A 20,742-nucleotide genomic window follows, 5' to 3' on the forward strand; every position below is an offset into this window, starting at 1 on the left:
CAAATATGGGCTTGAACAACATTTATGTCTTTTATGTTAGTCTTTGGTTTGGTTTCTTTAATCCTAAAACTGTGCTCTAGGTGAGCCTTGAATTCACAACCTCAGCATTGCTTTGCTTTCTTTGCTCTTATAAGTACAGCGTGCTAACCGATTGCACCACTGGAGCCACCAGTTAGAAGACACTTAAATACACAAATCTCAAAATCCAAATCTCTGTGGGACATTAGCAGATATCCTACAACGTGTCCACCTCAGTTAAAGATTGCCAGTCAATATTAGCCTAACCTTTAACTTAAAGGGGTAAGTGAATCTGGATCACGAATGATTTGTGTGAACATAGATGGATTTATGTAGATCGGGAGGCGCATTCCCTTCACAATCAAACATAATACACTGCATCTTTAGAAGCTCAGATGTCATGAGTAAATGACGACCACTACGTTCATTATTACATCCAGCAACACAACACCTAAATCGCTTAATTCTTGTCTAACTTACATCCCTGTTCCGGCATCAAAACATGGAGTGAATTATTTTCTTGAAAGCCTCTATTCAAGTATAGAATCTAAGGGGAATTGTGATGTTTACGTCTTTTATGTTAGTCTTTGGTTTTGTTTCTTGCATCCTAAAACTGTGCTCCAGGTGAGGCTCGAACTCACAACCTCGGCATTGCTCTGCTTTGTACTGTCTTATAAGTACCGCGCGCTAACCGATTGCGCCACTGGAGCTGCTGAGTTAACGGTGTATAACCAAACACTGTAGGTAAAGCCAACTAAAAAATGTTCAACTACAGATATGGGCTAGGAAGCTTGAATACACTCACATTACTAGAAGATCAGCAACTATCAGTCAGCCTCAACTGAAGATGGACAGCCAAAACCCACACCTTTCTTTCACATTAGCTTTAACTCTGAACTCTTCTTCCAAATGGAATGACATTTATGTTTTTCATGTTAGTCTTTGGTTTGGTTTCTTGCATCCTAAAACTGAGCTCCAGGTGAGGCTCGAACTCACAACCTCGGCATTGCTCTGCTTTGTACTGTCTTATAAGTACCGCGCGCTAACCGATTGCGCCACTGGAGCTGCTGAGTTAACGGTGTATAACCAAACACTGTAGGTAAAGCCAACTAAAAAAATGTTCAACTACAGATATGGGCTAGGAAGCTTGAATACACTCACATTACTAGAAGATCAGCAACTATCAGTCAGCCTCAACTGAAGATGGACAGCCAAAACCCACACCTTTCTTTCACATTAGCTTTAACTCGAACTCTTCTTCCAAATGGAATGACATTTATGTTTTTCATGTTAGTCTTTGGTTTGGTTTCTTGCATCCTAAAACTGTGCTCCAGGTGAGGCTCGAACTCACAACCTCGGCATTGCTCTGCTTCGTACTGTCTTATAAGTACCGCGCGCTAACCGATTGCGCCACTGGAGCTGCTGAGCTAACGGTGTATAACCAAACACTGTAGGTAAAGCCAACTGGGCTAAAAAAAAGGTTCAACTACAGATATGGGCTAGGAAGCTTGAATACACTCACATTACTAGAAGATCAGCAACTATCAGTCAGCCTCAACTGAAGATGGACAGCCAAAACCCACACCTTTCTTTCACATTAGCTTTAACTCTGAACTCTTCTTCCAAATGGAATGACATTTATGTTTTTCATGTTAGTCTTTGGTTTGGTTTCTTGCATCCTAAAACTGTGCTCCAGGTGAGGCTCAAACTCACAACCTCGGCATTGCTCTGCTTCGTACTGTCTTATAAGTACCGCGCGCTAACCGATTGCGCCACTGGAGCTGCTGAGTTAACGGTGTATAACCAAACACTGTAGGTAAAGCCAACTAAAAAAATGTTCAACTACAGATATGGGCTAGGAAGCTTGAATACACTCACATTACTAGAAGATCAGCAACTATCAGTCAGCCTCAACTGAAGATGGACAGCCAAAACCCACACCTTTCTTTCACATTAGCTTTAACTCTGAACTCTTCTTCCAAATGGAATGACATTTATGTTTTTCATGTTAGTCTTTGGTTTGGTTTCTTGCATCCTAAAACTGTGCTCCAGGTGAGGCTCAAACTCACAACCTCGGCATTGCTTTGCTTTGCTTTGTACTGTCTTATAAGTACCGCGCGCTAACCGATTGCGCCACTGGAGCTGTTGGGCTAAAGGTGTGTAACCAAACACTGTAGGTAAAGCCCAATCAAAATGTTCAATCACAGATATGGGCTAGGAAGCTTGAATACACTCACATTACTAGAAGATCAGCAACTATCAGTCAGCCTCAACTGAAGATGGACAGCCAAAACCCACACCTTTCTTTCACATTAGCTTTAACTCTGAACTCTTCTTCCAAATGGAATGACATTTATGTTTTTCATGTTAGTCTTTGGTTTGGTTTCTTGCATCCTAAAACTGTGCTCCAGGTGAGGCTCGAACTCACAACCTCGGCATTGCTTTGCTTCGTACTGTCTTATAAGTACCGCGCGCTAACCGATTGCGCCACTGGAGCTGCTGAGCTAACGGTGTATAACCAAACACTGTAGGTAAAGCCAACTAAAAAAAGGTTCAACTACAGATATGGGCTAGGAAGCTTGAATACACTCACATTACTAGAAGATCAGCAACTATCAGTCAGCCTCAACTGAAGATGGACAGCCAAAACCCACACCTTTCTTTCACATTAGCTTTAACTCTTCTTCCAAATGGAATGACATTTATGTTTTTCATGTTAGTCTTTGGTTTGGTTTCTTGCATCCTAAAACTGTGCTCCAGGTGAGGCTTGAACTCACAACCTCGGCATTGCTCTGCTTCGTACTGTCTTATAAGTACCGCGCGCTAACCGATTGCGCCACTGGAGCTGCTGAGTTAACGGTGTATAACCAAACACTGTAGGTAAAGCCAACTAAAAAAATGTTCAACTACAGATATGGGCTAGGAAGCTTGAATACACTCACATTACTAGAAGATCAGCAACTATCAGTCAGCCTCAACTGAAGATGGACAGCCAAAACCCACACCTTTCTTTCACATTAGCTTTAACTCTGAACTCTTCTTCCAAATGGAATGACATTTATGTTTTTCATGTTAGTCTTTGGTTTGGTTTCTTGCATCCTAAAACTGTGCTCCAGGTGAGGCTCAAACTCACAACCTCGGCATTGCTTTCTTTGCTTTGTACTGTCTTATAAGTACCGCGCGCTAACCGATTGCGCCACTGGAGCTGTTGGGCTAAAGGTGTGTAACCAAACACTGTAGGTAAAGCCAAGCCCAAAAATGTTCAATCACAGATATGGGCTAGGAAGCTTGAATACACTCACATTACTAGAAGATCAGCAACTATCAGTCAGCCTCAACTGAAGATGGACAGCCAAAACCCACACCTTTCTTTCACATTAGCTTTAACTCTGAACTCTTCTTCCAAATGGAATGACATTTATGTTTTTCATGTTAGTCTTTGGTTTGGTTTCTTGCATCCTAAAACTGTGCTCCAGGTGAGGCTCGAACTCACAACCTCGGCATTGCTCTGCTTCGTACTGTCTTATAAGTACCGCGCGCTAACCGATTGCGCCACTGGAGCTGCTGAGCTAACGGTGTATAACCAAACACTGTAGGTAAAGCCAACTAAAAAAAGGTTCAACTACAGATATGGGCTAGGAAGCTTGAATACACTCACATTACTAGAAGATCAGCAACTATCAGTCAGCCTCAACTGAAGATGGACAGCCAAAACCCACACCTTTCTTTCACATTAGCTTTAACTCTGAACTCTTCTTCCAAATGGAATGACATTTATGTTTTTCATGTTAGTCTTTGGTTTGGTTTCTTGCATCCTAAAACTGTGCTCCAGGTGAGGCTCAAACTCACAACCTCGGCATTGCTTTGCTTTGCTTTGTACTGTCTTATAAGTACCGCGCGCTAACCGATTGCGCCACTGGAGCTGTTGGGCTAAAGGTGTGTAACCAAACACTGTAGGTAAAGCCCAATCAAAATGTTCAATCACAGATATGGGCTAGGAAGCTTGAATACACTCACATTACTAGAAGATCAGCAACTATCAGTCAGCCTCAACTGAAGATGGACAGCCAAAACCCACACCTTTCTTTCACATTAGCTTTAACTCTGAACTCTTCTTCCAAATGGAATGACATTTATGTTTTTCATGTTAGTCTTTGGTTTGGTTTGGTTTCTTGCATCCTAAAACTGTGCTCCAGGTGAGGCTCGAACTCACAACCTCGGCATTGCTCTGCTTTGTACTGTCTTATAAGTACCGCGCGCTAACCGATTGCGCCACTGGAGCTGTTGAGCTAATGGTGTATAACCAAATACTGTAGGTAAAGCCAACTCAAAATGTTCAAGTACAGATATGGGCTAGGAAGCTTGAATACACTCACATTACTAGAAGATCAGCAACTATCAGTCAGCCTCAACTGAAGATGGACAGCCAAAACCCACACCTTTCTTTCACATTAGCTTTAACTCTGAACTCTTCTTCCAAATGGAATGACATTTATGTTTTTCATGTTAGTCTTTGGTTTGGTTTCTTGCATCCTAAAACTGTGCTCCAGGTGAGGCTTGAACTCACAACCTCGGCATTGCTGCTTTGCTTTGTACTGTCTTATAAGTACCGCGCGCTAACCGATTGCGCCACTGGAGCTGCTGGGCTAAAGGTGTATAACCAAACACTGTAGGTAAAGCCCAATCAAAATGTTCAATCACAGATATGGGCTAGGAAGCTTGAATACACTCACATTACTAGAAATCAGCAACTATCAGTCAGCCTCAACTGAAGATGGACAGCCAAAACCCACACCTTTCTTTCACATTAGCTTTAACTCTGAACTCTTCTTCCAAATGGAATGACATTTATGTTTTTCATGTTAGTCTTTGGTTTGGTTTCTTGCATCCTAAAACTGTGCTCCAGGTGAGGCTCGAACTCACAACCTCGGCATTGCTTTGCTTTGCTTTGTACTGTCTTATAAGTACCGCGCGCTAACCGATTGCGCCACTGGAGCTGCTGAGCTAATGGTGTATAACCAAACACTGTAGGTAAAGCCAACTAAAAAAAGGTTCAACTACAGATATGGGCTAGGAAGCTTGAATACACTCACATTACTAGAAGATCAGCAACTATCAGTCAGCCTCAACTGAAGATGGACAGCCAAAACCCACACCTTTCTTTCACATTAGCTTTAACTCTGAACTCTTCTTCCAAATGGAATGACATTTATGTTTTTCATGTTAGTCTTTGGTTTGGTTTCTTGCATCCTAAAACTGTGCTCCAGGTGAGGCTCGAACTCACAACCTCGGCATTGCTTTGCTTTGCACTGTCTTATAAGTACCGCGCGCTAACCGATTGCGCCACTGGAGCTGTTGGGCTAAAGGTGTGTAACCAAACACTGTAGGTAAAGCCCAATCAAAATGTTCAATCACAGATATGGGCTAGGAAGCTTGAAAACACTCACATTACTAGAAGATTAGCAGCTATGCTACAGAGCGTCAGCCTCAACTGAAGATGGACAGCCAAAACCATATCTTTCTTTCACGTTAGCTTTAACTCTGAACTCTTTTTCCAAATGGAATGACTTTTGAATCGTAAAAACAATGTTCCAGGTGAGGCTCGAACTCACAACCTCAGTATCACTCTGCTGTGCACTGTCTTACTCTGCATTTCTCTTCTTTGTACTGCCTTATAAGTACCAAACGCTAACTGATTACACCACTGGAGCTGTGGCTTCAGAACTAGGGTACAAAGTTTGAATAGACCAACACAAAATTGAGTCTTACTTGATGAGAGATTAGAAGAACACATGCTACATAGTGCCTGCTTTAATTAAAGATTGCTTAGACTTAGACTCTTAGGCTTAGACTCACAACTTTGGCATCGGCCTGCTCTGTACTGCCTTATAAATATTGTGCATCATTTGATTACAGACTGTTTACAGGGCACCACAGAAAATGCCATGAACTCAGTGTCTAATTGTGGGGTCTGCTAACCATGATTATTCATTGTTTTTTTTGGTTCTGATAGAGATAGGTAGCCATTAACTCACCCCAGACTCCACGCTCCTGTCCAGTCTGCCGTGCCCCATGGGTTCCTCATCCGGACCATGTACAAACGAGTTGCATTACACATGCCATGCAGGGTCTCTGACATACGCAGTTTTCTGACTGCAGTCACACCGTATGCATGACCTTTAATCAATCCACAGTCCAGAACTGATTCTACCTGCTCTCCTTCTGCTGGCTGTAACACAAAAAGAGGCAAAGTGAGTATAAAAGAAAGACGTAAAAATCAGAGCTGTGTTTTCAATATGTCATTATTTTTATCAGGACACAGTTAGTTGATTTGCAATGTGTTAAGGCTGTAAAAAAATAGACATTTTTCAGGTTTTCTGACCCGAATGGAACAGGTGATGAGCGCTTTATGGCTGTGTGCATGTGCTAGTGTCTGGAACAGCATTTTTCTCTGGTCAGCATGCAGGATCAGCTCCTCCTGATTCAAGCTCAATGGTTCAGAGACGCCACCAGTAAAATCAACTAGGGCTTCGGCTGTATTACCTCCCTCTAACGCCTCATAACAACCATTTAGCCTAAAAAGGCAGAGAGAGACACACAAAAAGAGCTTGTTCTACCTTTCCAGACCACCACAAAATTTACTGAAAGTATTCTGTCTTATTTGACAAGCATCTCACTTTGCATAAGCTTTCTCCAACAAAGCGCTCCAGAATTCCCGAGGAGTTGCAGAACGACAGAAGAACAGCGTTCCATCCTCGCTGACTGGTAAACGGTCATCGACTACGACATCTGTCCACTGGCCCAGCCGCCAGAAACGGAAGTGAAAAATTCCTGCATACAGATCCGGGCGCTTTGGGTGCCACTCCTGTTCAGCATGGTCTGGGATCACCTGAATAAGGAACAATTAAAAAGTAAGGAGAAAGAGAGAAGAGGAGTAAAATCTTGAAAAAATTAGCAATCAAAAATTAGTAAAACCCATATACACCACCATTCAGATGTTTGGGGTTGGTAAGATTTTTTAATAATTATGCAATTATTTGATCAAAAATACAATTAAAAAAAAAGATATATTGAGATTATTGTGAACAGCTATTATTATGTTTAAATTAACTCTTTTATTATTTATAATTTTAATATAGCTTAAAATGTAATTTATTCCTGGGATGGTGTTAATTTGAAATAGAAATCTTTTGTAATATTTTACATGTCTTTACTGTCACTTTTGGTCATTTTAATGCACCCCTGCTGCATAAAAGTATTAAAGAGATAGTTCCGCCAAAAAGAAAATTCTGTCATTAATTACTCACCCTCATGTTGTTCCAAAACCGTACAGAGGGGAGAAGAAATTGTTGAAAGTCCTTATTTTTGCTTTCTTTGTGCGCAAAAAGCACAAAATTATGGCTGAACCACTGATGTCACATGGACTGTTTTACCGATCTTGAACGTGTCAGTTGCGTTGCTGTCTATGCAGGGTCAGAAAGCTCTCCGATTTCATTAGAAATATCTTAATTTGTGTCCTCAAGATGAACAGAGGTCTTACGGGTTTAGAACGACACGAGGGTGAGTAATAATGACAGAATTTTCATTTTAGGGTGAACTATCCCTTTAACTTCTTTTAAGAAATTTTATATATATAAGTTTATATATATACAGTACTGTGCAAAAGTTTTAGGCCACTAGTATTTTAACCAGCTAAAAAATGGTTTAAAGTCAGTTAAAGTCGGTCTTTTGCTGTAGTGTGTCAGTAGGAAATATCAGATTACATTTCCAAACATTCATTTTGCCATTAATTGTAATAATCCAGTGAGATTTTTGTTTGCACAAGGAGTCTGACAACAGCCAGTGCTCTGCACAGAGATCTGATCTCATCATCATCCAGTCTGTCTGGAATGACATGAAGAAACAGAACAAACTCAGACAAACTAAATCCAGAAGAACTGTGACAAAGTCTCCAGGATGCTTCAAGAAACCTACCTGCAAAGCTGCAGCACTGTTAAAAGTTTTAGGCACTTGTGTAAAAATGCTGTAAAATGAGGATGCTGTCATAAATAGATTTTCTTTATCAATTACCTTTTATTAACTAAATGAAATCAACATTTGGTGTGACCATTCTTTGCGTTTACAGCAGCTTTTGCCCTAGGTGCACTTGTGCAAAATTTTTCAGGTAGCTTTGCAGGTAGGTCTCTTGAAGCATCTTGGAGACGTTACCACAGTTCTTCTGGATTTACTCTGTTTCAGTTTGTTCTGTGTCTTCATGTCATTCCAGGAAGACTGGATGATGATGAGATTAGATCCGTGTGGAGCACTGGCTGTTGTCAGACTCCTTGCAAACAAAAATCTCACTAGATTATTACAATTAATGGCAAACAGAATGTTTCGAAATGTAAACCGATATTTTTACTGACACACTACAGAAAAAGATAGAAATAACTTACTTTAAACCATTTTTTAGCTGGTGAAATACTAGTGGCCTAATACTTTTGCACAGTACTGTATATATATATACACACATACATATCTATATATATATATATATATATAATTGTTTAAAAAAATATATACATTTTCTGACCTTCTTCCAGAGTGAGGATTCTGCTGCCAAACATGATGTGGCTGCAACCATCCAGCAGTTACCCAGACTGCCCTGGTGCAGATCCCTTGTGCTGATTCCATCCACAAATAGCCGAGGGTCTTTGCACAGTTCCTGGGTGAAACAGAAGACCCTTAAATAATTTGCATGTGCTAATGGTTACATCTACCCATTTCATCAAAGAAACATTTCAGAATAATATAATCTTCTTTTTTTTTTTTTCTTTTTTCAAAAGTGGATAAGTAGAAAAGCAGAATGAATAATAAAAACAGAGATACATTCAATTCACAACAAACATATACAAAAAACAAACAAAACAAACAAAAACATAGTGCTGTAATGAGATAATTTGTCTAAAGTTTATAAAGCTTATATAGGACTAAGATGAAAAGTAGCTCTCCTAAATCAAAATGTAGCTTTCAAATTTTTCTTAAAACATTTGAAGCCCTACACGTCACACACGCACTCTTCGAGGAATCAGGTTACCGACGCCTTGCAGCCGTCAGAAAGGCCTTTAATTAAACATATCTCTTATGCTGCTGACAGTGCAGCCACATTTAGAATCACCAGGATAGATCAACTCACTGATACTAGAGGGTCAGAAACTACTGGCTTGCCACCAGACCTGTGTACAGTAACATCAGACTGTACTACACTTACGGAGCAAACTCTTTTAAAGAAATGAAATACTTCATTTTAATATATTTCTCCTTTTTTTTTGGTGAGATACCTCTAGTAGCACCAACAAAATCTTTAATGTCATGTAAATGATAATATACTCCTAAAAAATGACAAAATTAACTATCAGCACATAAACACATTTAAAATGGAAAGCAACAGTCCACTTCAGTCAGTTTCTCTCACCTTGGGTCTCTTCCATGTCAGTCCTGGAGGGGGCGTCCTTTTGTAGAACAGTGACTCGGCTGAAGGAGGAAAGAATGGATCTTGGAACAGGGCCCCTCGTCTCAGACATGATCTCTTCAACTTATGATAACACTGACCTTGAAACTTGCACACTTTCTCTGGCATACTGTGAAGGGGAGAAGCAGAAAGAAGCTGGATGGAAGATGAGAGAAAGAGAAAATAAAGAAGAAAGAAGAGAAGAGAAGAGGGTGGACAAAAGTCAATCAAAAATCAAAGCTGATCTTTTAAAAAAGTATTAAATCAACCCATGTTCACTAATTATCTCAGTATAAAAAATAAAATAAAATATTAAAATAAAACATAAAAATACCAAATGCTATTTATTGACTCAAGTTTTTTTATATCCTATTTCTGTTAAAGTGATGCTTTTGTCACATACAGCAGTAAGAGCTGGCAGAATCTGTGAACCACGATGTTAAGTGTCGTCTTGTAACCTTGAGTTTAGCTTTAGCTTCAGGGATGATTGGGTAACGGTGTTTTTGCAGACGGTGTAGTTTCCCTTGGAAATGGAGAAGGGTTAGACATGCCCTGGAGAGGTTAATGTGTCAGGAGTCCCTTTGCACGTAAAAACATCAAAATAATATATGTTTAGAGGGAAAGTTGTTTGGGGTCGGGGTTTAAGAGTGATTGGATATCTCATATTAAAGTCAAGGCTCTAAGTAAAGTGTGTGTTTTTGTGTGCGTGAGAGACAGTATGTGTGTGTGGGAAGGGATATGATTTAAGGGGACATTTTAGCTATTGGGGTTCTGGCAAGGGGCACGGGGAGGCCAGAGGCCAACTAAGTGTGCTGGTATATGAGCCACCTATGAGTGTTTGTAAGTTTGCGTTAGCGCTTGTGTATGTGTGTGTAGTCTGGATCCAAGTTGTGTGCACATACCGGACAGGCCACACCAGCACTGCACTCTTGACTTCACTCACTGAGGAAAACACATTAAATGAATCAGAGATTAGCAAACAAAAAAATGCTGATTACTGCTAATATTTATTAATATAAAATACTGACACTTGTATATATGATTAACCCAACTACACTACCAAATATTTTTGAACAGTAAGATTTTTAATGTTTTTTTTTAAAAAGTCTCTTCTGTTGACCAAGCAAAAACAGTAACATCTTGAAATATTTTTAGTATTTAAAATAACTGTTTTCTATTTGAATATATCTGCAAATGTAATTTATTCTGGTGATTTCAAAGCTGATTTTTTAGCATTATTACTCCAGTCTGCTGCTCAAAAAAAAAAAAAAAAATTATGTTGCAAAGAGGTGAGTAGAATTTTTTTCAGGTTTCTTTGATAAATAGAAAGTCCATAAGGACACCTTTTATCTGAAATAGAAATCTTTTGTAACATTATAAATGTCTTTATTGTCACTTTTGATCAATTTGAAGCTAAATAAAAGTATTAATTTCTATAATTTCTTTAAATTATAGAAAAAATTACTCCAAGCTTTTGAATGGTATAGTGTTTAATGTTACAAAAGCTTTTTATTTCAGATAAATGCAGATTTGGATCTTTCTATTCATCAAAGAATCATGAAAAAAGTGTACTGAACTGTGTTAAATATTAATGAATATTTCTTGAACAGCAAAACAGCATATTAGAATGATTTCTGAAGGATTATGTGACACTTAGGACTGGAATAATGATGCTGAAAATTTAGGTTTGATCACAGGAATAAATTACACTTTAAAATATATTTGAATGGAAAGCAGTTATTTTAAATACTAAAAACATTTCAAAATTTTCTGTTTTTGTACTTTGAATCAAATAAATGCAGGCTTGGTGAGCAGAAGAGACTTCTTTAAAAAAGATTAAAAATCTTACTGTTCAAAAACTTTTGACTGGTAGTGTATTTGTGTGAGACATATTTTTAATTTGTAATTATTATTATTATTTTTAATGTTTTAATTAATAACAAATTTTAAAAACCCAACAGTTATTTATACAATATTTTATATGAATATTTTGTGGACTAGCTTGTAGCATATACTGTTCAGGTTTATTCGTCTATGCAGATTTGCACCACAGGTTGTTCTGGTTAGTCAGACAACACTGATGCACTGCAATTTTCAAAATCTGTCACAGATCGTCAGTTGGACTAAGATCAGGGTTTTGACTTGCCCATTGCTGAACATTTACCTTTTTGTTCTCAAGCTATTTCGATGTAAATTTGAGTCTGCATTTGGTATTAACCTCCTGGTCAAATCTGCACCGCTTGTTCCTACTTCTGTTAAAAAAGCCTAAACTCTGGTGATTAGCCCAAAAGCATCACCATAGGCATTTTTTCATTCTTTTTGAGGAGTGAGCAAGGCTTGACTTACACATATGTCTTTAAATTATGACTAAAAAGCAACTTGACCAGAAAATTCTCTGGACACATTTTCACCTCAGAACCAGAATAATTATGCTTGACAGTGGAGTTGTCAGGAAATGGTAGTTATTTTAATGATTCACATATGGAGGACAATTGTAAGGCAATTGTGTCCTTGTTAGAGCAATTGTTTTTCATCTGTGTAACCCTAAAACTTCCACAGCAGGACTGAATCTTTTTGCAAACACCTTATTTTAGAATGTCTAAAACAATGCCACATTAAAATAAATGTTGTGTTTCAATAATCAAACATTAAAATATCATAAAGAACCTAATTTCAATGGGATTTATAAGTAAGAAAATTGCTTTAAAGGTCTACTTTTGCATTTTAACATATAATCCATATAAACAATGTTACAGATTTTTTCTCCAAATTATATTAGCATGTAAAATTATAATATAATTTAAATTTTCATGAATGTGAGTTAGGCACCTGGAAATGTAATTTTACATGCTAATATATTTTGATGGAAGTATTAAAATTATTAAAAATAATAACATAAAATATTACTATATTTTAGATATTAATATTAAAATAAGAAATATCACAGTTTTAATGTGATAAAAAAACATTAATTGATGATCCCACTGATACAATAAAAATATAATAAAACAACGGATTGAATGAAAAATTTATATTAATGACTAAATTCAAACCCACTGACAAATAGATACAGCACTTACCTGTACCTCTCCTTTGTTTTTTTGCTTTGCTTTGGTGTAAAATGTTCCTTGTGGCAATGTATCCTTAAGGTGTTTTCAGGTAAGGTAGTTATTTGCAGTGTCTTTATACAGGATGATACGTGCAAGACTTCGGCCATCAGTCATTTTGCAGTTGAGTGTCCATGTGTCTACTATAACAGGATCAGCATAGCAGGTGTTCCCTTTCTGTTTGACGTTGCTCTGACAACCGGGTTTTGTCCGGTAGACCAGGTATGGGTATCTTTGAGTCTTCTGAATAGGTAAATGCGTTGTCATTCATTTGCAGTTTCAATTTAACATTTAATTAATCTTCCTAACAAGTAATGTCATGTATGTCAAGAGCCTTTACATCTGTTTGTGTCTACCTGCACGAGGACCGTCGTCTTTTCGAAGATGTAACTCCATCCATCCAGCCAGTCTAGCTGAAAACACAGTGACATAACAAACAATTACTGATACTGAGACGAGTGTGTGCACACATACACACACAAAACACACTATCAGCTTGCAATGAAACAAAAGGTTCCTATTAAGACACACAACAGCCAGGAAGGGCCACTTGCCTGTTTTTGTTTAACACAAAATGTATAAACAGAGCAGTAAAAACTTTACAAGGCAATAAAGTGCATGTAACTCATTTGCTTTTGTTCCATCTAATTGTATGCATATTTCCTCTTTAAACTTTTCTTTTTTCTTATTAAAAAGTGTATTTGGTCATGCCCTCTGTCTGACCCTGAAACTTCAGATGAATATGTCGAGCACAACTCTTCTCCCACTGCCACCTGTCTCCCTCTTCGCTGTTTTGCTGTCTCTTACTCTTACATTAACACATAGGGCTATCCCTCTTTTCCAAATCCCTTAATTAGACATGCAGCTCCCCCCGCATACACATGCATAATCACCCACAGTCTCACTCACAATCTGGCCTTCTTGTTCACTCCGGGTATTCCCAGGTTCTCACATAGTACTTATCTCAGTCCTCTCTCTGGATTTGTCATCTCTTTCATCATTCTCTCTCCTTTGCTTTTCGACCCCCACCCTCAAGCACCCACCAGAAGGTTCATCATATCATATCGGCTGTCAATAAACGCGTGGCACTGACACCTGAATCCTCAAGACGGCCCAGAGCCGGGTAATGCACCCAGACACCCCTCTGAAGGCACACAAACTTCAAGACCAACAGCTAGTCTCTTACTTGAGACATATTAATGCAAATAAACAATTGCCAAGGAGCACTGTTTTGTTTCTTTTCCAAATGGCTTTTACAGATGACAGAATGGCTTGTAAACTGAGTGCCAACCAGTTGATTTAATGCAATCTACATGTCTTTCCGTTATAAATACACATCAACTAAATTTTAAACCTGTTCAACTCACTCAAGGACACAAAGAGTCAGGTGGGACAATAGATTAAACAGATATTGCTTCTGTCCTCTTAACAGCCAAAATGTCATATGATTAATGCTCTATAGTTATCAATAATAGCCTTTGGCTACAGCACTGGTGTGAGCTGGCCCTTGTGTTATGACATTCAGAGAACTGGTTATATACACACACACACATTTATTTTCTGAAAGATTTAATTTAACTCTCAGCTGAACTGCCAACATACAGTTGAGGTCAAAAGTTTACATGCACTTTGAAGAATCTGCAAAATGCTAATTATTTTATATAATAAGAGGGTTCATATAAAATGTGTGTTATTTTTTATTTAGTATTGACCTCAATACGTTATTTCACATAAAAGATGTTTACATATAGTCCAGAAGAGAAAATAATAGTTGAATTTATAAAAATGACCCCATTCAAAAGTTTACATACGCTTGATTTTTAATACTGTGTTGTTACCTGAATGAACTACAGTTTTTTTTTTTTTTTTTTGGTGAAAGTTGTTCATGAGTCTCTTGTTTGTCCTGAACAGTTAAATTGCCTGCTGTTGTTCAGAAAAATCCTTCCGGTCCTACAAATTCTTTGTTTTGTTTTTTCAGCATTTTTGTGCATTTGAACCCTTTTCAACAATGACTGTATGACTTTGAGATCCATCTTTTGACACTGAGGGACTCATATGCAACTATTACAAAAGGTTTAAATGCTCTCTGATCCTCCAGAATGGAAAACGATCCATTAAGAGCCAGGGGTGTAAACTTTTGAACAGAATGGAGATGTGTACATTTTTCTTATTTTTCCTTAATATTATATTTTTTCATTTAGTACTGCCCTTCAGAAGCTACAGAAGATACTTACATGTTTCCCAGAAGACCAAATAAGTTACATTTACCCTGATCTTCAAATTCAAAAAGTTTTCACCCCTTGGCTCTTAATGCATTGTGTTTCCTTCTGAAGGATCAGTGAACATTTGAACTAAATTCAACTATTATTTTCTCTTGTGGACTACATGTAAGCGTCTTTTATGTGAAATACCCAATTCAGGTCAGTACTAAATAAAAAATAACATGCAGTTTGTATGATCCCTCTTATTTTGGTAAAATAATTAACATTTTGCATGGAATATGTAAACTTTTAACAATTGCATGGAATATGTAAACTTTTAACAATTGCATGGAATATGTAAACTTTTGATCTCAGCTGTAGAAATATTGAACCTGCCACATTAGGCTACATTAAGAAATTAAGCATGTGTCTGTAATATGGTGCCTGAACCCTTATGAAAATTAACCACGGTTTTACTACAAATAAAACCGAAAAACATGGTTACTATAGTTAAACCATGCTAACCACAAATCAACCATGGTTTTGCTACACTAGCCATAGTTTAACAATGGCATTTGTAGTATAACTGTGGTTATAAAAATTGCAATCAATATGCAAAAAAAAAAAAAAAAAAAAAAAAAAAAAACATGATTACTACACTTTTGCTACAATAAAACATTGTTAATTTTCGTAAGGGAAGCTTACATTGCTTATTACATTGTCTCAGTGTACCCTAAGAATTAATGTTAATGGATGAACCTATTGCACACTCGTTTCTCAATCTTCTATTTATCTTACGTTTTAGATATTCTTTATTTTGACAGTACACATTGGTGGTACTTTACTTTTTTTTTTTTTTATCTCTGCGGGGATTCTGGAACTAAGCTCAACGATTTGTGCTATCGATTAGCTACGCCTAAATCGATAACGCGTTTTCTGTTTGCCATTTCTTACCGTCGGCTTTGGCAATGCGCATGCTCCGTTCCACTAGTCTGAACCATTCTCAAAAATGTCGATGTGGCTTTAATGTGAACTGTTGATTCCAAGTTTGTAAACAAATATCACTGTGGAAATGTTTGCCATTTTCTTTATTTGCATGTTCAGCCTCGTCTTGGCAAACCAAGAGGAGCGACTACCAAATAAATGCGAGGGTAAGAAACAGAAAGTATCATCCTTTCGTTTGTCTCTTTGGTGTTTTTAGAACTCATCTATAATATAATTCATATAAAATATCCCCTAGTGCAACGGTTACCTCAGTATTTCTGTATGCATGTGTAAGTTACTCAGTAAAAACGAAACCTAAGTCGTTTTTTTCTTAAATAGTTTGTAAATTACTGACGGTGGAGTTGCAGGACGCCTTGGAAAAAACTGGCCGCTCGAAGGAAGTTCTAGAGCTTGGAGAAGTTTTAGACACTGGCAAGCGCAGGCGCAAAATCAAATACAACACTTCGTAAGTAGTGATGACACACTGATATGTCAGCTCTGTCCCTATGAGAAAGCTTAAAACACAAAGACAGTATTGATGTTCTCTTTCCTCTTGCTATTATAACGATTTGTTTCCAGAGAGACGCGACTCACTGAGGCTATGGACAACATCTGTGAAAGAATTCTGCAGTATAAAGTCCATGCTGAGAGACCAGGGAGCCTTCGCTATGCCAAGGTATTGAGCTCACCTTAGCAGTCTTTCCCAGCCCTTCCCAGTTGTATGAAAATCAGACAATCCTTATTTAAAGTGATACTTCTGTGTGCAGAATGAATAATTTTAGACTGCTGTATTGGTCAGGGCACAAGTCAAACCATGAATACACTAAAACACCTGGTTGATAAGGGAGTGAAAGTAGAGCTGGGTATCCCTTACGAACTGTGGGATGAACCATCAGTGGAGGTGGCAGACTTGAAGAGACAGGTAATACTTATGCAACAAAGAAATAGCCATTGATGGTGTAGTTGCAAAATTTCTTAAATTATATGTAGTTATTGTTTGAGATTAATAATAATGTTAAATATACTTTTTGGAGCGATATGGTCAAATGTATATGCTAAATTGTTATTTTTACTAATTATGTTATTTTTATCTCTTTTTTTTTTGTTTATATTACAGTGTGAGACCATGTTGGAAGAGTATGAGGAGGTTGTGGAGAACTGGTACTTTCATCATCAAGATGAGAGACTTGAAAGATTTTTCTGTGCAACCCATGTCCTCAGAGACTCGGACCAAGGTAAAAATACACTGTGTGAACATACAGAGTCGTAATCTAATCCTTTCTTTACAAATAAGATAGTATAAAATAAATCTCTTTCAGAGTGCCTCAGTGAGGTATGGAAAGGCGACATGGGTGTAGAGGGATCCAAAGAGGAGAGTGAGGGAGAAAATCGAAGACAGTCCCATGACGCAGGAGAACTGTGAAAGCAGAGCCATAATGGTTGATGAATGCATACGACCTGTATGAAATCTTTGCACAAAACTACAGGAACCAAGGAAATATCAAAGTATTTCCCCACAGATCTACATGAGCATGGCTTTGCATTAACGAACGCTAACTGGCAGTGTTCAAACATTTCCGAATCTGTTACTTTTGCCAGACCATGGGATTTGAACAGTCCTTGGTGATTTACCTCCATGTCCATTCTGACTTCTTGAATTTTCTTTTTAAGCAGTGTTTCCAATAATGAAGAAATGTGCCTTTTATTGTGTATTGTCTTATAGGGATGTGTTAGAGCAACTACAAACACTAACAGTTTTTTACTGATCGTGCATATAGGGAATTGTATACATATTTATCATTATTGCACAACTATGCACAAACCAAAAAGATGGTTTTAGGATTTTGTATTGTGGGGTACTTTAAAGATATTTTCTTCTAATGTAACATGTACAGAAATCGTTTTTAAACAATGGATTCTTGCTATAAATCATAAGTGTGTCTTATTAATTTGTGTGTGTGTGTGGCCCCAAAGTGCATGTAGGAGCTTTTCTGGTCTGGCTTATCATTCGCCAGTCTTTGCTGGGAGACAGACGATCCTATCTTATTAACTATTTAGGGTCAATTGACCAGCCTATACCACTTAAACGTAAGGCTCCAGTGGCGCAATCGGTTAGCGCGCGGTACTTATAAGGCAGTACAAAGCAAAGCAATGCCGAGGTTGTGAGTTCGAGCCTCACCTGGAGCAATTTTAACATGCATGTTAATAGCCTAATCACGAACGCGACGTGAAATTGTCCACAGCGGAATTGATTATGTCCAAAGTGAAAGAGAAATTAAACACAAGAGTCCAGCTACAAGAAAACGTGTAAATGTAGGGATATTAGCCTATCAGTAAGAGCTCTCTTAAATTAAGGGATGCTCTGTAACTGTCTCCAGGTTCTCACGTTACATTAAATGTCAGTTGCTTTGAATTAAAGAGTCTTGAAGTGGTAACTCACACACTGAAAACTGATATTCCAAAACAAAATGATTACAATTTTGTAAAAGCTTTTGTATGAACGATAATCTGTTCTTCTTTATCTATATTAGCTGGGACTCTATGATGTGCATGAACTGTCACCTAGTGGTTAAACACATGAGTCATGACAAATGAATTCATGCTTATAAGTCTGTCGAAGATCAACAGCACGCTTAGAATAACCCACAGCGTTCACTATAGTATATATTGTATACAACACTGAACCTGAATTAGCAGAATACTAATTACTAAAGAGGGGTTTTGAGTAAAAATGCCACAATGGCGACCAAAAGGGGACTTCAACATCTTAGACACCACTAGGGGGCAGTAGAGTCCTAAAGTCCTAAAATATCAACTAAAACCCAGCTGTGTCCATTCATAAACAGGTTCATTTTGTAGGGTGACAAACTTTCCGTGTGGATAAACCAGGAACTGAAGTTGAATTATTTATGCGTGACATCATCGCCAGTAAGAATCGGAGAGATCCGTCTTACCTTCCCTTTAAGAAACATGCGTCTCACCCTATTGTTATTATAATCAGATGGACAGATAGTGTTTGTCCGAATACGTGGCCCGAGCTCCAGTGGCGCAATCGGTTAGCGCGCGGTACTTATAAGACAGTACAAAGCAGAGCAATGCCGAGGTTGTGAGTTCGAGCCTCACCTGGAGCAGTTTTAGGCCAATGGCCGTTCTGTGTTAAGGTAAATCACACGAGACATTGTCTACGTCATTTGCAGGTGTTCAGTGTCCTACTTGTGGGACGCTACACTAAAGCAGCTTTCTTTCAGTGCTCTAGTTATGCTGATTTCTTGTCATATACATTACTAATTACTAAATAATAAGATATCCTTTTGAATATACCAGGCTTGCAAAATCTTATAGAAAAGCAATTAGTTTTTTTACTTTAATAAAATCAAGTTTTTTATTAGGCCTTCATCCAAAATTTTCTGCAAATTTACTGTGCATTTAATTTTCTCATATAGTGCACTTTTTTCATTCATTTCCCACTCTCACTTTTCCTAATGCGTGTTTGTTTAAAAACTTCTTAAATTCCCACTTACAAACATTTGTAATGAAAGAAAAAGCAGGACCAGCTGCTAATGATTTCTATGACCAATCACAGTCATTAACTGTGCTACACATTCTTTTAAACATTATTAATCACACATGTATTACTACCAGTGCAGTGCTTTTGTACTTGGTCATTAATTACTATTTGTATAGGTCATTTGTGCACTGTATAGCACAGATCATGCGTTTTCCTTTTTTTCTCGATCAGTATATCTACTTCACAGAATTCAATGTCAGTGTGAACATTTGTTTTTAATGCATGCGTTGAATACCAAACCAGTGTATCACTCATTACTACAGTATAGTTTTGAAAAGAAAACATTTCTGCAGGTCACATTATTTAGAATATAATAATCTGGGGCATATGTGCTTGTACCAGAACTGCAGACATTGCTAGTCTGCTTATGCATTTTAACTAAGAACCATAAAGTGGGAACTGAATCTTTAGGCCTCAAAATGTTAACTTTTCAAACTGGATAAAGCATATTTGACTTCAACATTACTATAAATTTTAACATTTGTAGAAAATTGTATTTTTAAATTCTTTATTCATGTGTTCTCCTTCTATGACTAAATAAAAGGAAACATACAAATGTGACTGGTTTCGGAGGTAACATCTACTTCAATTTTAAAAACAAACAAATAATTTTGTCCTCGCCTGAGCTTAAATTTCTCTCAACTTATATCAAACTATGTATTTTTCTGGCACGCGTACCCCTCAAATGTTGAATGTTATTCTATGTGATAATTGATCCAAACAGTTACGAAATGTGTATCCATGGAATTAATAATGACGTCTTTCATTTGAAATCAAAACACGGATTATGCCAAGGATTCTGACTTCTATTCGTCTCCAGGAAAAACAAAGCTCTCACGAGCAGCTGTTTCAAAATCAAACACAGTTTTGCACTGTTTGCATCAACAAATACTTGAAACCTAATTAAGGATGAAATGAGTGGAAATGAGACGAGTTCAGACAACAAAAGAATCAGGAGGGGAAAAAAAATGAGTGATAAATGACTAAAGCTGGTTTTGATATTTCAAAAGGGTTACAGAACCTAATTGCAATCAAAAGCTAATACTCAAGCACTGTGTATTTTTTCTTTTAACAATAAATGAAATCCATAGCTTGACAAATGAAGTGCCACTATAATATCTCTAGGTGTTTTTCTGACCACAGTAGCTCTCACCTCCATTTGGTGACATTCGCTCTTGCCGCTCACTTCTCTCCAACACTCTCCTTGTCTACTTCAATGTCTGGACTTTTTCCAGCTTGCTTTCAATATCACATGGTGTAATAGATCCAGCAGACACTTTGGTGTGTCGTAGCACCCCAGTCAAACTGATCTGTGTAGTGAAAGAATGCCACGAATATGTGATATGCTCAATTGTACCAGTCCATCCCTCAATT

At 37.7% G+C, this 20,742-nt stretch overlaps 2 protein-coding genes, 1 long non-coding RNA gene and 16 other non-coding genes across 27 annotated transcripts in view; 3 read left to right on the plus strand and 16 right to left on the minus strand.

The window, feature by feature from the left end:
- Positions 1 to 13,627, minus strand: part of LOC127167631 (calpain-5) — a 31,926-nt gene extending 18,299 nt beyond the window's left edge. Inside the window, exons 1-10 of one of the 8 annotated variants that reach the window (XM_051113780.1) lie at positions 13,525 to 13,627; positions 12,972 to 13,028; positions 12,589 to 12,858; positions 10,411 to 10,450; positions 9,610 to 9,664; positions 9,473 to 9,531; positions 8,591 to 8,722; positions 6,696 to 6,907; positions 6,401 to 6,593; positions 6,054 to 6,247 (exon numbers count right to left, since the gene is read on the minus strand). In XM_051113780.1, coding sequence (XP_050969737.1) covers positions 6,054 to 6,247; positions 6,401 to 6,593; positions 6,696 to 6,907; positions 8,591 to 8,722; positions 9,473 to 9,531; positions 9,610 to 9,637 — 818 coding nt within the window. In that variant the 5' untranslated portion in view covers positions 9,638 to 9,664; positions 10,411 to 10,450; positions 12,589 to 12,858; positions 12,972 to 13,028; positions 13,525 to 13,627. Of the gene's footprint in view, positions 1 to 6,053; positions 6,248 to 6,400; positions 6,594 to 6,695; positions 6,908 to 8,590; positions 8,723 to 9,472; positions 9,665 to 9,911; positions 10,042 to 10,410; positions 10,451 to 12,588; positions 12,859 to 12,955; positions 13,029 to 13,338; positions 13,408 to 13,524 lie in introns of those variants that run through there. The other 7 variants (XM_051113778.1, XM_051113774.1, XM_051113776.1 and 4 more) reach the window with 7 other exon arrangements.
- Positions 606 to 3,546, minus strand: LOC127167644 (uncharacterized). 2 transcript variants are annotated; one of them, XR_007828002.1, is made up of 4 exons: positions 3,515 to 3,546; positions 2,799 to 3,154; positions 1,735 to 2,090; positions 606 to 662 (listed from the first exon to the last, which is right to left on the minus strand). It is a non-coding gene; the product is annotated as an uncharacterized LOC127167644 (long non-coding RNA). The 2 variants fall into 2 exon arrangements; XR_007828001.1 differs by lacking the exon at positions 606 to 662 and having other exon boundaries at positions 1,553 to 2,090.
- trnai-uau (transfer RNA isoleucine (anticodon UAU)) lies at positions 635 to 728 on the minus strand. Its single transcript has 2 exons — positions 691 to 728; positions 635 to 670 (listed from the first exon to the last, which is right to left on the minus strand). It is a non-coding gene; the product is annotated as a tRNA-Ile (tRNA).
- On the minus strand, positions 990 to 1,083 carry trnai-uau (transfer RNA isoleucine (anticodon UAU)). Its single transcript has 2 exons — positions 1,046 to 1,083; positions 990 to 1,025 (listed from the first exon to the last, which is right to left on the minus strand). It is a non-coding gene; the product is annotated as a tRNA-Ile (tRNA).
- trnai-uau (transfer RNA isoleucine (anticodon UAU)) lies at positions 1,345 to 1,438 on the minus strand. The gene is made up of 2 exons: positions 1,401 to 1,438; positions 1,345 to 1,380 (listed from the first exon to the last, which is right to left on the minus strand). It is a non-coding gene; the product is annotated as a tRNA-Ile (tRNA).
- trnai-uau (transfer RNA isoleucine (anticodon UAU)) lies at positions 1,707 to 1,800 on the minus strand. The gene is made up of 2 exons: positions 1,763 to 1,800; positions 1,707 to 1,742 (listed from the first exon to the last, which is right to left on the minus strand). It is a non-coding gene; the product is annotated as a tRNA-Ile (tRNA).
- trnai-uau (transfer RNA isoleucine (anticodon UAU)) lies at positions 2,063 to 2,161 on the minus strand. The gene is made up of 2 exons: positions 2,124 to 2,161; positions 2,063 to 2,098 (listed from the first exon to the last, which is right to left on the minus strand). It is a non-coding gene; the product is annotated as a tRNA-Ile (tRNA).
- trnai-uau (transfer RNA isoleucine (anticodon UAU)) lies at positions 2,422 to 2,515 on the minus strand. The gene is made up of 2 exons: positions 2,478 to 2,515; positions 2,422 to 2,457 (listed from the first exon to the last, which is right to left on the minus strand). It is a non-coding gene; the product is annotated as a tRNA-Ile (tRNA).
- trnai-uau (transfer RNA isoleucine (anticodon UAU)) lies at positions 2,771 to 2,864 on the minus strand. Its single transcript has 2 exons — positions 2,827 to 2,864; positions 2,771 to 2,806 (listed from the first exon to the last, which is right to left on the minus strand). It is a non-coding gene; the product is annotated as a tRNA-Ile (tRNA).
- trnai-uau (transfer RNA isoleucine (anticodon UAU)) lies at positions 3,127 to 3,224 on the minus strand. The gene is made up of 2 exons: positions 3,187 to 3,224; positions 3,127 to 3,162 (listed from the first exon to the last, which is right to left on the minus strand). It is a non-coding gene; the product is annotated as a tRNA-Ile (tRNA).
- trnai-uau (transfer RNA isoleucine (anticodon UAU)) lies at positions 3,487 to 3,580 on the minus strand. Its single transcript has 2 exons — positions 3,543 to 3,580; positions 3,487 to 3,522 (listed from the first exon to the last, which is right to left on the minus strand). It is a non-coding gene; the product is annotated as a tRNA-Ile (tRNA).
- On the minus strand, positions 3,843 to 3,941 carry trnai-uau (transfer RNA isoleucine (anticodon UAU)). Its single transcript has 2 exons — positions 3,904 to 3,941; positions 3,843 to 3,878 (listed from the first exon to the last, which is right to left on the minus strand). It is a non-coding gene; the product is annotated as a tRNA-Ile (tRNA).
- On the minus strand, positions 4,207 to 4,300 carry trnai-uau (transfer RNA isoleucine (anticodon UAU)). The gene is made up of 2 exons: positions 4,263 to 4,300; positions 4,207 to 4,242 (listed from the first exon to the last, which is right to left on the minus strand). It is a non-coding gene; the product is annotated as a tRNA-Ile (tRNA).
- trnai-uau (transfer RNA isoleucine (anticodon UAU)) lies at positions 4,561 to 4,657 on the minus strand. Its single transcript has 2 exons — positions 4,620 to 4,657; positions 4,561 to 4,596 (listed from the first exon to the last, which is right to left on the minus strand). It is a non-coding gene; the product is annotated as a tRNA-Ile (tRNA).
- trnai-uau (transfer RNA isoleucine (anticodon UAU)) lies at positions 4,917 to 5,015 on the minus strand. The gene is made up of 2 exons: positions 4,978 to 5,015; positions 4,917 to 4,952 (listed from the first exon to the last, which is right to left on the minus strand). It is a non-coding gene; the product is annotated as a tRNA-Ile (tRNA).
- Positions 5,278 to 5,371, minus strand: trnai-uau (transfer RNA isoleucine (anticodon UAU)). The gene is made up of 2 exons: positions 5,334 to 5,371; positions 5,278 to 5,313 (listed from the first exon to the last, which is right to left on the minus strand). It is a non-coding gene; the product is annotated as a tRNA-Ile (tRNA).
- Positions 13,628 to 15,777: 2,150 nt separating the features above from the next.
- Positions 15,778 to 17,505, plus strand: cnpy4 (canopy FGF signaling regulator 4). Its single transcript, XM_051113793.1, has 6 exons — positions 15,778 to 15,967; positions 16,140 to 16,266; positions 16,380 to 16,476; positions 16,600 to 16,722; positions 16,918 to 17,035; positions 17,120 to 17,505. The coding sequence occupies exons 1-6, from the start codon at positions 15,889 to 15,891 to the stop codon at positions 17,221 to 17,223; spliced, it is 648 nt and encodes a 215-aa protein (XP_050969750.1). The 5' UTR covers positions 15,778 to 15,888; the 3' UTR covers positions 17,224 to 17,505.
- Positions 17,506 to 17,893: 388 nt separating this feature from the next.
- Positions 17,894 to 17,987, plus strand: trnai-uau (transfer RNA isoleucine (anticodon UAU)). Its single transcript has 2 exons — positions 17,894 to 17,931; positions 17,952 to 17,987. It is a non-coding gene; the product is annotated as a tRNA-Ile (tRNA).
- An 850-nt stretch (positions 17,988 to 18,837) lies between these two features.
- Positions 18,838 to 18,931, plus strand: trnai-uau (transfer RNA isoleucine (anticodon UAU)). The gene is made up of 2 exons: positions 18,838 to 18,875; positions 18,896 to 18,931. It is a non-coding gene; the product is annotated as a tRNA-Ile (tRNA).
- Positions 18,932 to 20,742: the final 1,811 nt, after the last annotated feature.

Source organism: Labeo rohita, chromosome 7, assembly GCF_022985175.1.
Source record: "Labeo rohita strain BAU-BD-2019 chromosome 7, IGBB_LRoh.1.0, whole genome shotgun sequence".
NCBI lineage: Eukaryota > Metazoa > Chordata > Actinopteri > Cypriniformes > Cyprinidae > Labeo > Labeo rohita.

Coding starts and splice junctions, on each gene's coding strand:
- cnpy4 (XM_051113793.1), top strand. CDS start 15,889: ATGTTTGCCATTTTCTTTATTTGCATGTTCAGCCTCGTCTTGGCAAAC. Junction 16,267..16,379: donor AAAATCAAATACAACACTTC/GTAAGTAGTGAT, acceptor ATTTGTTTCCAG/AGAGACGCGACTCACTGAGG. Junction 16,477..16,599: donor GGAGCCTTCGCTATGCCAAG/GTATTGAGCTCA, acceptor TGTATTGGTCAG/GGCACAAGTCAAACCATGAA.